This window comes from Lemur catta, chromosome 6 (assembly GCF_020740605.2).
Source record: "Lemur catta isolate mLemCat1 chromosome 6, mLemCat1.pri, whole genome shotgun sequence".
Classification (NCBI taxonomy): Eukaryota; Metazoa; Chordata; class Mammalia; order Primates; family Lemuridae; genus Lemur; species Lemur catta.
Window position 1 is genome coordinate 36,794,096 of NC_059133.1, and position 13,389 is coordinate 36,807,484.

The following is a 13,389-nucleotide window of genomic DNA, read 5'->3' on the forward strand; positions in this document are numbered from 1 at the left end:
TTCATTATTTTCCTCCCTACTTCATTCAGTTGAGTATTTCCCTTCAAGTCTCAGTTCAAGTAAGTGTTTTTTAAAGAATCCTCCCTAATTTCACTGATCAAGTCCCCAGTTATGAGCACTTAAAGCTCCCTGGACCTATCTTTTTAGCACTTCATACTTTGGTAATAAAAAATTAATACACTTATTTGATTAATGTTTAACTCCCAAACTATATTCTCCATGTGTAAGCTCACAAGTGTACCCCAATGTCTACCCACATGTCTAGCATATAGGTTTCACTCAATATATATGGGATAAACCTGCCAAGCAGAGTCCTATGGATAAAAAGAAAAAAACACAAATATTTGATAAATGAATGAATAAATCATATTAATAGTGATAGTAAAATAGTATTACTGAGAGATAAAGCATATGGAAGGAAGCATGGCCTAACGGCAAATGCACTGGGCTTGGATGTAAAATCTGGCCCAACCAGTGAACAGTTACTAACTCATGTGACATTGCAAGTTACTTCAGTTTGGTCATCTGTAGAAATAGAGAAAAATATGTGCCTTGCAAAACAATTGTGAAATCAACTGTTATTATTACTAAAGACCTGGAAAGGCATTCTCTCGAGGCATGCGAAATTCTGGTCAATATTTAAATAGCTAACACATCTGCTCTTTGTGCAGCCTACTTCTTTTCTTCTCTGGCCCCCCAGTTTTCCCCATATACCCTGTCTACCAATAGTCCCTCCACACTCATTTCTAACATCTACTATATAGCCCATTCTTCCACTTGGCTTCATTTCTTGTGGGCCGCTCTTCTTCCTTGATCTATTTCTTAGCCTACTGCCTCTGAATGAAGAGAAAAAATCATCAGTACTGTTCTAAGGATTTTTATTACTTGCTGAAGAAGTTTAAATGGAGAGTATGTAGTAAGACTGTGGACCCCAGGGAGAGCTGACTGGCTACCGGCCAAGAGGAATCACAAAGGCACAGAGCCTTGGTGAACTGGCTGTGAGCCAGGGTTGGCCTATAGTCCTGCAGACTCTGTATTCACAGATTCATCTCTCAGAAGCTGAGTCACATTAAGTACTTCACTGAGATGTTTGTCTAAAGCCCAGTGCTAATTGGTTCCTATTAGAACAAGACCAGCAGCTGTCACAGGAGCCAGAATGCTTGTGGCCATGTTAGTGATAAAGATTCTATCTCCCTGTAAGAAAATCTGGAGCAAAAGAATATTCAGAATGTGTTTTGGGCCTAGAGATTTTGCTTTGCTCTAAACAAAAAGATCTTAAAAAGCATTCCTCAGGAGCTGATTTTTGGCTATCTTCCTCAATACATAAGACATAATACTCAATGCCATTGCTTAAGTCCCCACTCCGGCTGTTTGAGACAGCCTTTTAAAAAATGTGTTCATATTTCTGACAGCTCAGTCTTGTCTTGGAAGCCTTTGTTTTTTTTAAATGTGGCAGTGAATATTTCTGGCTGATTCACTCTATTATGTCTTTTTATTTTAAGTCATAAGAGAATCTTGTTTACCTTATTTTCAAGTTTTTTGGTGTATTTTCTACGGTATTCCCTATATGAGTTATCTATGCCAGCTATAATATGAAAACAGATTGATCAATGAAAGGAACATGGAGAAAGTATGCTTCAAATGATTGAAAAAAAAGACTTAGAAGTCCTTGGTAGTCATATGTAAATGGGACCATAAATCTCTACTCTATATATGTAACAAGCCATCCATTTCTCTAGTATTTCCTTCCACTTCATCATCTGTTGCTAAAGCAGAAATAGATTTTAACTCCAGTCTATAGAGGGGCAATTGATGCTAACTGCTAAAGATTTAGCTTTTATAGAAATGATCAAAAAAATTCAGTTAAATCTCTGGAGACTCCCAACATGTTCTCCATTTTTATGCATGCTTCATACCAGTAAAATAAAAAGATTTGGGTTGATTTATGAAAAAATTTATAAGAACTTCAGATTCAAGAGTATCTTCTAATCAAAAGGTACGTTTTGACAGATATAGTAAATTTTACAGTGATAGAATTCTGTTTCCACATAAACTGATATCATATTTCCCTCATATTGACTGGAAAAATGAAAAATGGTTATCATGATATTGCTTCAAAATATTTAGCAGACATTGTCCTGTGTACACTATCTTGCTGTGCATTTACAAGATGTTCATCATGTTTTATCTATTGAAATTACAAGATATAGCATTGAAAAAATATTTATTTAGAGTTCTAATAAGCCAACCCCTTCACTTGTTACTAAAAATCATAGTATAATTGTTAAAAGTCTAAATACACCAATGATTATCATAAAAGCTATTACCTATTTTGTGCACTTACTATGTGCCAAGTGTTGTGCCTAGGTTTTTTTTATCCTGTGGCATATCACTGAAAATTTACCACAATGCTATAATGTAGTTGCTGTAGGATAAAGAAATTAAGACTTCCAGAGGTCAAATAATTTTAGCTGACAGACAGCTTAGTCACTAAGTCAATAACTGACAATATTTGAATGCGACAGTATCCACTGGTTTACCCTAAATATTGTTCTTTACTTACTGACTACTTAAAGGAATTCAGTAATAAATCCTAGATGTTATGAAACTTCAAATTTCTAACTCTATAAATATGGGTGTTTGCATATTGATTTATATTCAAGAAATATATCTCCCTATGAGTTCATCTTGATATGGATGTAGTCACAAATATGGACATAAATCGAACTGATTTGAGTCAGAAACATTAACTAATAATATTGTAATTTCTGCCTTATAAAGGAAAGGAAAAACACATATCTTTCAAAAACCAGTAACATGCTTGCTTTTCTCTTTCCTTCCTCCTGGAGAGGCAGACAAGTGACAGTCAGGGGCCAGGCCAGGAAACTGTCAGAGTGAAGAGTAGTCCAGTGTGGATGGGAGATTCATTAGATTCAGCAGAGTTGAGCAAACAAGAAAACATATTGAGGATAATGAGAGCCAGGTTTCTCAAGGCTGGTGAAAGAAAATGCAAGTATGGATAGAAGAATAAATACTGTGATGTTGAGTTGGAAATGTGAGTATATGTGTGTGTGTATAATATATATATACACACACATACACATATAACAGTATTTCCAATTTCAATATATATGGGTAATTGTACATAATTATATATAATAAATTATATAAATACTGAAATAATTATGTAAAATCTATGTGTATATGTATACATACTTCTTAGTTTTGACCACTTAGAAAACTTAAAAGCAGTGAAATCTTAGTTTTTATGCATCACTTTTCACAAAAAGAAATCAGGGCTCCTTAGATAAAAGCTGAAGCCAAGTTAGGAAAAGTGTAAGATGAGCCTAGAACAACTTGAGCCATAAAGAAAGTTCTCAAAGAGCTCAAAGAGTAATGGGGTACATTGAAAGGACACACAAGCCATCTTGAAGGGGGTCCCAGGGGCCAAATCTGGAAACATTTAAGCATCAAAATAAATTGTGATAGCAATAAATTATATCCCATTAAATATAACAGAGATACATTAAATTGTAGTTATCCAATTTAAATAAATAGATAGATTGTAAGGAGAAAACAAATCTCTTTCTTAAAGTAGAATGTCAAGGAACAAATGCAGAAGAAGTGACACAATTAGAAAGTCAGTAAATAGGTCCTTCATGTATACATTTAATCTGGTTCATCCTACCCTGGCCTCTCTCACAATCCATTTTACATACTGCAGAAACAGTAATTTTCCTGATCATGTGTGATTTTTCACTCTACTCTTGATGTCTCATGCATAATAGATATTTAATAGTTAGTTGTTGAAAGAAAAAAATAAGTGAATGAATGCACTGAAAAGGAGGTATGGTTTAATTCCTCAGAAGTTTTAAAGTTGTTTATATTTCAATTGAACCCTCTCATTTACAGGAAGTGGGCAGTTTCAGAATTTTTTTCAGTTCTATTATACATTTTTGGCAATTTTAAAAATTCTTTCCATAGCAGGTGAGTCTAACCAAGGTGATGCTGTTTCATTCACCAATTTTATTTGGTATGTGCTGTGGGTAGGCCCTGTCGTGGGAAATTATGCTACTAAATAAGAAAGACAAGACTCTTGCTTTCAATGAGCTTATATTACAGTAGGATGTGGCTGAAATCACACTAGTTAATAAGCAAATAAGAAAAGAGCAAATGGTAGTAAACTCTCTGAAGAAAATACCAAGAGGATTGTGAGACAGAATTCTGGCAAGAGGCAGGGTATAAGTTTCCTTGGTGTAGATGGTTGGAGATGGTTGGACATTAGCAGAGCTCTAATGACAAGATGGGCTGCAGGGATCTGGAAGTGAGTATTACAGGCAGAGAGAACATATATGACAGAGGCCATAAAGTGGGATGAGTTGGTATATTGAGAAAGAATAAAACTAGCATACAGTGTGCTAGAAGAACAGCATAGTGAGGCAAGGGGCTTAGATAGTGGGCTAAATTACACAGGGAAGGCCATGATGTGGTGTTTTTTTTTTTTAAGTGCTATGGAAATCTAAGACATGGCTTCAGTAATTGAAATGACATATATGGCTTATGCTGAAGGGCAGAGTGTCTGCTCTGTGAAGGACGTTATTGTAAAGGGCCCAAAGTGGAAGCTTGGAGACTCAGTGGAAATGAGGTGAGATTTGGTGGTGACATGGCATGGACCAGCAGAGGGGAAGTAGAAATGGGAAGAAAGCCTGATTGAAGGAAAGCATGTTTTAGAAGATGAGTTAGGAGGACTAGCTAAAATGGAATGTGTGGGGAGGCAATGATTGAAAGAGAAAAATAAAATATGGATATGGTTTTGGCTGGCTTTATGGTGCAATGGATAGTGCACTGGACTTCTAGCTAGGCCTGGTGTGTTAGGGATTTTTCAAGAAGGATCGTTACGTGGAATTGGAGCAGTGAGAGGCAGAAAGAACATCAGGGCTTACATAGTGTGAACATCATGACTCTATAATACAAACATGTTCCACCTGCAGTTCAAAAGCACAAATATTAACTATTCTGCCTTGAGAGGATTTACATTATCATTTATAAAATTGTTCTGAATTGATAAAAGAGTTCAAACAACTATTGCCTTACATGTAGACTACGGTATGAAATATTCTTATTAGTTTTATTTATTTCTAACTATCTTATATTATTGATATTGATAAAAATCATTACTGACATTTATGTCATTTACTTCAAACCTGGCTCTGTGCTAGAAATTCTACATGGAATTATTTTCTTTAATATTTAAAACAACTAATCAAGGTAGGCATTCTTTATCAATCACACTTTACAGGAAGAGACACTGAAGTTTGGGGAAGGCTATTTACTACGTGGCAGATACTGTTCTTATACCCTTTATAAATATCAACTCACTTAATCTTAAAAATAGCCTTATGAAGTAGTTTCTACTATTATCTCTTGAGCTTCAAAATCTTTTTTTTTTTTTTTAATGTTACTCAAGGTCACATCGCCTACCAGTGGTGGCATTGAGATTGCAACCCAGGCAATGTGGCTCCAGAGGTTTTCACCTCAATCATCACAAGATACTGTTTCTGAACAAAGGTAGCATAAGACTGACTTTATAGCCTGTTTTCTTAGCTACTTGACTACATTACTAAACTTTTATACTCTTCATTTTAAAGAGGGTATAAAGAAACTCAAAGGGAATGGAGAACTTGTCAGGGTCACATAGCGGATCCATACTTAATTTCAAAGCTGTGCTGCTTCCACTTTTTAATAGTTAAAAGTTACATTTTCATATGGAAACCAACAAATTTATAGTCACTGGATATTTTATTGCAAATAATCCAAAAAACAAAAAAGCTTGTTGCTACTTATAGAAGGAAGCTTGCTAAAATAGCAGTTCTAGATTTACACTTTGCTACAAAATTCACTTGGGATTTTTGTAAATGACTGATGTTTTTACAGAATATATTTGAAATCCACAGGGGTGCTGAGCATGACTTATTTAAAACGTCATGATTTTTTGTTATATTTTTAAAATGTGGATTATGATTCTGACATTTTAAATTCTATTTTGTCAGATAGGGACCCAGGAGTCAGAAAGAGCTGTAGACTCCCATTTGATCCAAATACAAAGGCTTTAAATGAATAAATAATTGGTGCTAAAGTATGAATAGCAAGACTTAATTGAGGTGTCCCAAAAGATTAAATGTAACAATTATAATTTTGTTTTGCTGATTGTATAAAGCCCCAGAAAAAAGCACTTAGGTTTTTCATTGAGGGAAAACAAATTATTACAATTACTTGCTTTATTTAAAAACATTTAATAAATTTAATAAATTTAAAACTGTATGGTCTTGACCCTTTCTTAATTATAGCAGGTCCTGCTTCCTATTCATAAAATTTTCTTCTTCTTGTTAAACTGCCAACCTGAAAGAAGGATGCCCAAAAGCAGACATTGTTCCTCCCTAGGGCATCTCCTTACTAACCAGGCAGTGAATAAAACTGGGGACACAGCCATGACTGACATATTTCTAATCAATGAAAACAAACTACAGAATAACAGGCAGAGTGTGCTATCTTTAGCAATTGTGTAGCAGGATGCATATTTTTAGATATAGCATACATTGTATATTTTAATACCTACAAAATAAAACACAAAGTAAAATAAAAAGCAAAATATAAAAACGAAATATAAATAGACAAGTAATTCTTTTTACCTAGAAACTTATGCCTAGCTGTTAGGAAATTAATATAAAATGTACATGGAAAAAGTAATGCCTTATAAATAGCATTTAAGGAACATTTACAGTACAACAGGATACACCGTAAACATGTGATATACATGACCTCTTTTAATATTCTCAACTCTACAAAGTAGACTGTGATTCCTATTGTATAGCTGAAGAAGACGACACTAGGAGATGTTAAGCAACTTGTCCAAAGTGATATAGCAGGTACGTGGCAGACTGGGGATTACATTCACATCTATCTGATTCCAGAGCCTGAGTCTTTAACCATTATGGTACACTTTCTCCCAAGGGTGACAACAAAAATATCTGTAAACTCGATAAAACTGAGAATAGTTTTTAAAAGACTACTATTAGCAATAGTGGCAGTATACAAGCAGTAATAATAGTAATAAACAGGAGAAAGTCATGGCATCTGGCTTCTATCTTGTTTTTGATAGCAAGTAGGTTAGTTTTTGATGGCCTCAGTTTCTGAGAGAGAGAATACAACTAGATCATACTGGAAGTTTTCTTCCAGACTAATATTCCACATTAAATTCTAGGTCTCTATCTTTAGAATGAAACGTTGTTCCAAAATGACAACATAAAGCACCACTCCCGCAGCCTTCCTTCTTGCACTCTGCACGTGTAGACCTATAAACACCTTTACAGCTGCGGATGAACAGAGGCCACCTTCACCTTACCTGTAAATGAACGGTGCTACCGTGGCAGTATTCGGGTGGCTGTGTTGCTGCTGTTGAGGGAGTTGGACAGCACCATTTCCTGCGCTCTGCCCGCTGCTCTGGGCCACCGGCACAGTACAGGAGCCAGAAGAAGGTTGGCCAGCTTCCCTTCCTTCCAAAGGAGCAGGGCAGTTGGATGCACTTGCCTTCTCAGTGGTTACGGGCTTAGGTAAGGGCTGGGAAGGGCTTCCTTTGGTAGTCCTGAATTTTTCAGACTCTTTGCTTGCAGTGCTGCCAGGTGAAATGGTTTGCTTTGCTGTTGACACTTTTGAGCCTGGTTTTGGAATCCCACTGGAAGATGGAATTAAACTTTCCTTCTTGGCTGCTGTCGTCTTGCTACCCTTTGGGATCAAGCTTGCAATTTTAGAGGTCTTTTTTGGAGCAGCCTCTGTCATCTGATCCTTCTCTTCCTTGACTGGTTTTTCAGTGCAAACTTTGTTTTTGTCCCTGTTCTTTTCCTCTTTTTCCTTTGGCTGTAGCAAAGACTTTTTATTGCTGAGATTTTTGCTTCCAGCTTTTGGAGGGGCCAATTTAGGTGACACTTTGGGACTGCTGTTTGTTGAGCCACCACTGTTCAGACCACTGTTAAAACCTTCCATTTCACCAGACTCAGAAAAGGCATCATCATCCTTCCCACCATCACTAGGTCCTGAACTGGCAGACTGCGGTGGGCGTAAAGCAGTCCGGGCATTGACCAGCTTGAACTTTTCAAGCATGGATTTCTGTCCCGAGGGAGCAGTTTTGACCCCTTCTGAGACGGGTTGCTTTAGTCTGTCTGAAGATGGTGTGGGAGAGGTGGCTGGGCTGGACTGCTTTATGCTCAGCATGGTGGAGGTGGCGCTGTGTTTGACATTCATGGACTTGCTGCGCCACGGCTTGCTGGCACTTGGAGAAGGGATGGCAGAGGCAGTCGGCTGCCCAGCGGTACTGGGAGGCTGCACGTTACCAGTTACACCTGAAGAGGGTTGAGGTCCTTTGGAGGAATCTGGACGTTGTTAAGAAAAAAAAAATTAAAGAAAAAAGCTGATTAGTCTTAATCACTTACTCCACACCATTGAGTACTTTCTAACTATCGATGCATAATTAAGTGTCTCTCCTCTGAACTGAAAAGAGCCATGCTATGTTGCATCAATTATATCTGTGATGTGACTGGTTTGGTTTTTTGTTTGTTTGTTTGTTTGTTAACCACATATCAAAAATTCAGAGTATTTGAGGGGCACTGATTTTGGGAGAAAAGCATGTTTTTTACCCCTCTGAAATTACTCTTACCCAAATGAATTCTCTAGTCACAGATATCTCAGAATAAAACAGCATCCCTCCCCTAAGCAATTCTCTGTATTTGTTTCCAACTACCACTGTAGCTCATACCAGTAAATGGATATTCCACATTTCCTTATAAAAATATGTGGTATAATGCGTGTTGAGAAATTGCTTTAATCTGGGAGTTTAGCTAATTCTTATCTGATTAAATATACTTATGAATCATAATTAAGCTTTTTTGTTAATTTTATTTTTCTTTGTATAAAATAATCATAGAAATTTCTGCTTCCAAAAATCAGAAAATATACTAAGCAATCTATCTATATCTATGTATGTATCTATTTATCTATATAATAATTTTACAAGATATATATTAACATTATCATCCTCATTCTATAGATAAAGCAACTGAAGCAAAGAGTGAATAACTTGTTCAGGTCACACAACCTGCATTTGAACTGATTTCAGAGACTCTGCTTTTAACCAGCACACCTATAGCCTCCTGTAGTGATCTGAACAAATTCTAAAGCCTAATAGAAAATCAAGCTACTTTTTGACAGCTACAGGAAAATAAATCTATTTGTCGTATAAGTACTTTAAAATGCGCTAGTGTTTCCTTGTGTTCCACTCAGAAGTCACATTATGATGTGAATTTCATATGACTGTCCTAGTACTGATCAATGTTTGATTACAAGTCTTATTCGTAAGAACAAAAAACTAAATCAAAGAAGAGATTTTATAACATGGTATAGAATAAAAGAGGATTGAGTTACAGATAGAAAACCTCAATTCAAATGGTAACATTTAGAAACTCTATAATTCTGGTCAAGTCATTTAACTTACGTTTCATCAATCATGAATAGCTCCCTCTTTCATTTTGCAGGAGGTGGTGAGGGGATGATTAAATTACATATTAATTTGGTAGTGTTAACATACAGATATTAAAAAATAGATGTAAATCTGTTTTGATAAAATACTCACAATTTTATAAAGAATATCTTTTTCAGAATATTCAGGAATTAAAGTTCATTAAATTTCATTAAATATTTATAAATGTAAAACCACAATGCTTCTATTTTAAATGTCTTCTTTAAAAAAGTCAAAACACATGATAAACCATATGAAATCATGCCAACTGGCACAGAATACTAGTCTTACTCATTTTTCTAGAGAGGAAGTCGACATACAATGAAGGAAATAACAAAAAGAACGGAAAGGAGGTCAAATTGTTAGTTGAATTTTTGAGTGAATTAGGCAGATTTTATTTTTTAGAAACTAACTACCTAAAATAAGAGTTGATATTTGAAATTTATCTTAATATTATAAACAAATGCATTTTATATTAACATTAAATTTTTTTAAACGGATTGGTATACCAACTTTGACTTTTAATTCTTACTAACTCTCTACAATTCCTCATTTCAACTGCCAAAAACTAATACTAATAGTACAAGACTGTATCTATATATACTCCAGATCTGTAGTCTCCAGTCCCCTAAGTAGCAGACTAGAAAAGGTCTCTGGCCTGTTAGGAACCAGGGCACACAGCAGGAGGTGAGTGGCGGGCCAGGAGCAAAGCTTCATCTGTATTTACAGCCACTTTCCATCACTTGCGTCACCGCCTGAGCTTCACCTCCTGTCAGATCAGTGGTGGCATTAGATTATCATAAGAGCAAGAACCCTACTGTAAACCACACATGTGAGGGATCTAGGCTGTGCTCTTTATGAGAATCTAATGCCTGATGATCTGAGGTGGAGCTGAGGTGGTGATGCTAGTGCTGGGGAGTGGATGTAAATACAGATTATCATTAGCTTAGAGGTTTGACTGCACAGAGACCATAACAAATCAATTGCTTGCAGACTCATATCAGAACCCTATTGGTGAGTGCCAAGTGACAGTCAAACTCCATTTGGTGGCAGGCTTCATAGGGGCAAGTGAGCTGATGTACTTCAATTGTACAGCTGCATCTAGTGGCAGGCTTTAAGTCAGAATCCAACAATTACTTTAGTCCATGCATGGCCCACCCATTATTTTATTTACCAATTCCGTTCATGCTGCTTTCTCAGACTGCAAATTTGTCTCAGGCACAGTTTTGGTAAATCCACAAGCTAACCCTAGCAAAAATGAGTAAAAAACAAATGTCGCTGGAGAGCTTCTTTGAAAAGGGAGAAAGACCCAATGATGAGACAGCAGAGGACCTAAGACTGCCAACAAAATTAATGCTGCATTTAAAAGAAAATACCAGCAGTCTTACTTAAATTATAGGTTCATTGCAGCAGGTGATTCACACTCTCCAAGCCTGCTTTGCATAATATTTGATAACTGGCTATCCAACAAAGGCATGAAACTTTGAAGACTGCTTTGCCACATGGAGACCGAGCACCCTGCATTAAAAGACAAGCCTTTGGAGTTTTTCAAAAGAAAAAAAAAAACGTGAACATGAAGAACAGAAGCAATTATTGAAGGCCACCACTTCATCAAATTTGCCTGTACTGAGAGCATCGTTCTTAGTGGCTAACCGCATTCCTAAAGCTAAGAAGCCCTTTACTATTGGTGAAGAGATGATCCTACCTGTGGCTAAGGACATTTGCTGTGAACTTTTAGGAGAGGCTGAAGTTCAAAAGGTGGCACGCATTCCTCTTTCGGCCAGCACCATAACTAGACAAATTGATGAAACAGCAGAGGATACTGAGGCACAGTTGTTAGAGAGGATTAATGAGTCACTGTGTTACACAATCCAAGTTGACGTGTCTAGCGATGTTGACAAGGCAACGATGCTTGTTTTTGTGTGATATATTTTTCAGAAGATGAGCATGAGCATATGTTATGTGCACTTTTGTTGCCAACCAACACCACAGCTGCAGAACTATTCAAGTCTTTGAATGATTACGTATCAAGAAAACTGAATGGGTCATTTTGTGGCAGTATATGCACAGACGGAGTGGCTGCCATGGCTGGATGGCTTTCTGGTTTCACTGCTCGGGTCAAGGAGGTCGCTTTTGAATGTGAGTGTACGAACTGCGTCATCCATAGAGAAATGCTGGCTAGCTGAAAAATGTCACCTGAACTAAATGTTTTACAGGATGTGATTAAAATTATCAACCACATTCAGGTACATGCCCTTAACTCACATCTGTTCACACAGCTCTGAGGAGATGGATACAGAGCACACGTCTTCTCTTATACACAGAAGTGAGACGGCTTTCTATTTGTAGATCATTGGCCAGAGTCTTTGAGTTACGAGAGCCACTCCAGAGATTTCTTTTAGAAAAACAGTCACCACTGGCAGCACATTTCAGTGATATAGAATGGGTCACAAAACTTGCTTACTTGTGTGACGTATTCAATCTGCTCAACGAACTCAATCTGTCACTTCAGGGGTTGGGGTGGCGGGACGACAGCTGTCTTCAAGTCAGCAGATAAAGTGGCTGCATTCAAAGCCAAACTGGAATTGTGGGGGGCAATGAGTGAACACTGGGATTTTTGACATGTTTTTCAAACATTAGCAGAGATTTTGGAAGAGACTGAGCCAGGGACTTCTTTCTCCCAGATGGTGCATAATCACCTATCTCAGCTTTCAAGAGAGTTTGAGTATTATTTCCGAAACACAAAAGACCCCCTGACCGGTAAGGAATGGCACCACGACCCATTTGTGAATAAGCCAGGTGAATCGACTTTGTCAGTGTTAAGAAAGGATCATGTGCTTGAGATCACAAATGATGGTGGCCTTAAAAGTATGTTTGAGACAACTTCAAATGTCCATTATGTTCTGGCTTAAAGTCAAGAGAGAATATCCTGAGATTTCCACAAAAGCACTAAAAAGCCTGCTTCAATTTCCAGCATCCTATCTTTGTGAAGCAGGGTTTCCTGCAGTGACAGCAACCAAAACCAGATTCTGGAGTAGACTGGACATAAGCAACACACTTTGGGTGTCACTGTCTCCCGCCACCAGTCACAGTCCCAGTCCCGGGGGGACTGTCTACTTGCAGGAAAACAAACTCAGGGCTCCCACTGATTCTGCATTATGGTGAGTTGCATAATTGTTTAATTATACATTACAATGTAATGATAATAGAAATAAAGTGCACAATAAATGTAGTGTGCTTGAATCATTCTGAAACCATCCTCTCTCCCTCAAGTCTATGGAAAAATTGTCTTCCATGAAACCAGCCCCTGGTGCCAAAAATATTGGGAACCGCTGTTCTAGATTATAGTGTAGTTGTTCACTGAGAGGTCGAAATACTTACATGATATATTTAAATTTTAAAGATTATGATGATAAATTGATCTTTTTTCAGTATTCATGTAAAGTCTGTAATTGTGTACATGTTTGGAATAATTATGGAAATACATTCAGTTCATACACAAACACTAGGTTGCTCTGAAAAACAATAGGTGTGTTGACTGATTTAAGACAAATCTAACAAGCTTTAAAACTTCTTACTCAAATACATTCACTGTCTGTTAATGGATTTTAATCTTCTGCTTATTATCTATAAGTACAAGTAATTCCAAGTTTATTTCACCAACCCTTTCAGAGACTGGTAACATTTCATCATAATTTGAATGATTCTCAGTAGCAGATAGAGCTGACTGATTACATACATGTAGGAACACCTACCAAATATTGCTCCAGATTAATTTCTCCTTACTAGTCTTTGATTTTACTTCCTCAGGGGGGAAAAAC

At 36.9% G+C, this 13,389-nt stretch overlaps 1 protein-coding gene across 2 annotated transcripts in view; it reads right to left on the reverse strand.

The window, feature by feature from the left end:
- Positions 1-13,389, reverse strand: part of NAV3 (neuron navigator 3) — a 327,264-nt gene that overhangs the window by 169,857 nt on the left and 144,018 nt on the right. For both annotated transcript variants that reach the window (XM_045553320.1, XM_045553319.1), the window contains exon 8: positions 7,403-8,426. In XM_045553320.1, coding sequence (XP_045409276.1) covers positions 7,403-8,426 — 1,024 coding nt within the window. The remainder of the gene's footprint in view (positions 1-7,402; positions 8,427-13,389) is intronic.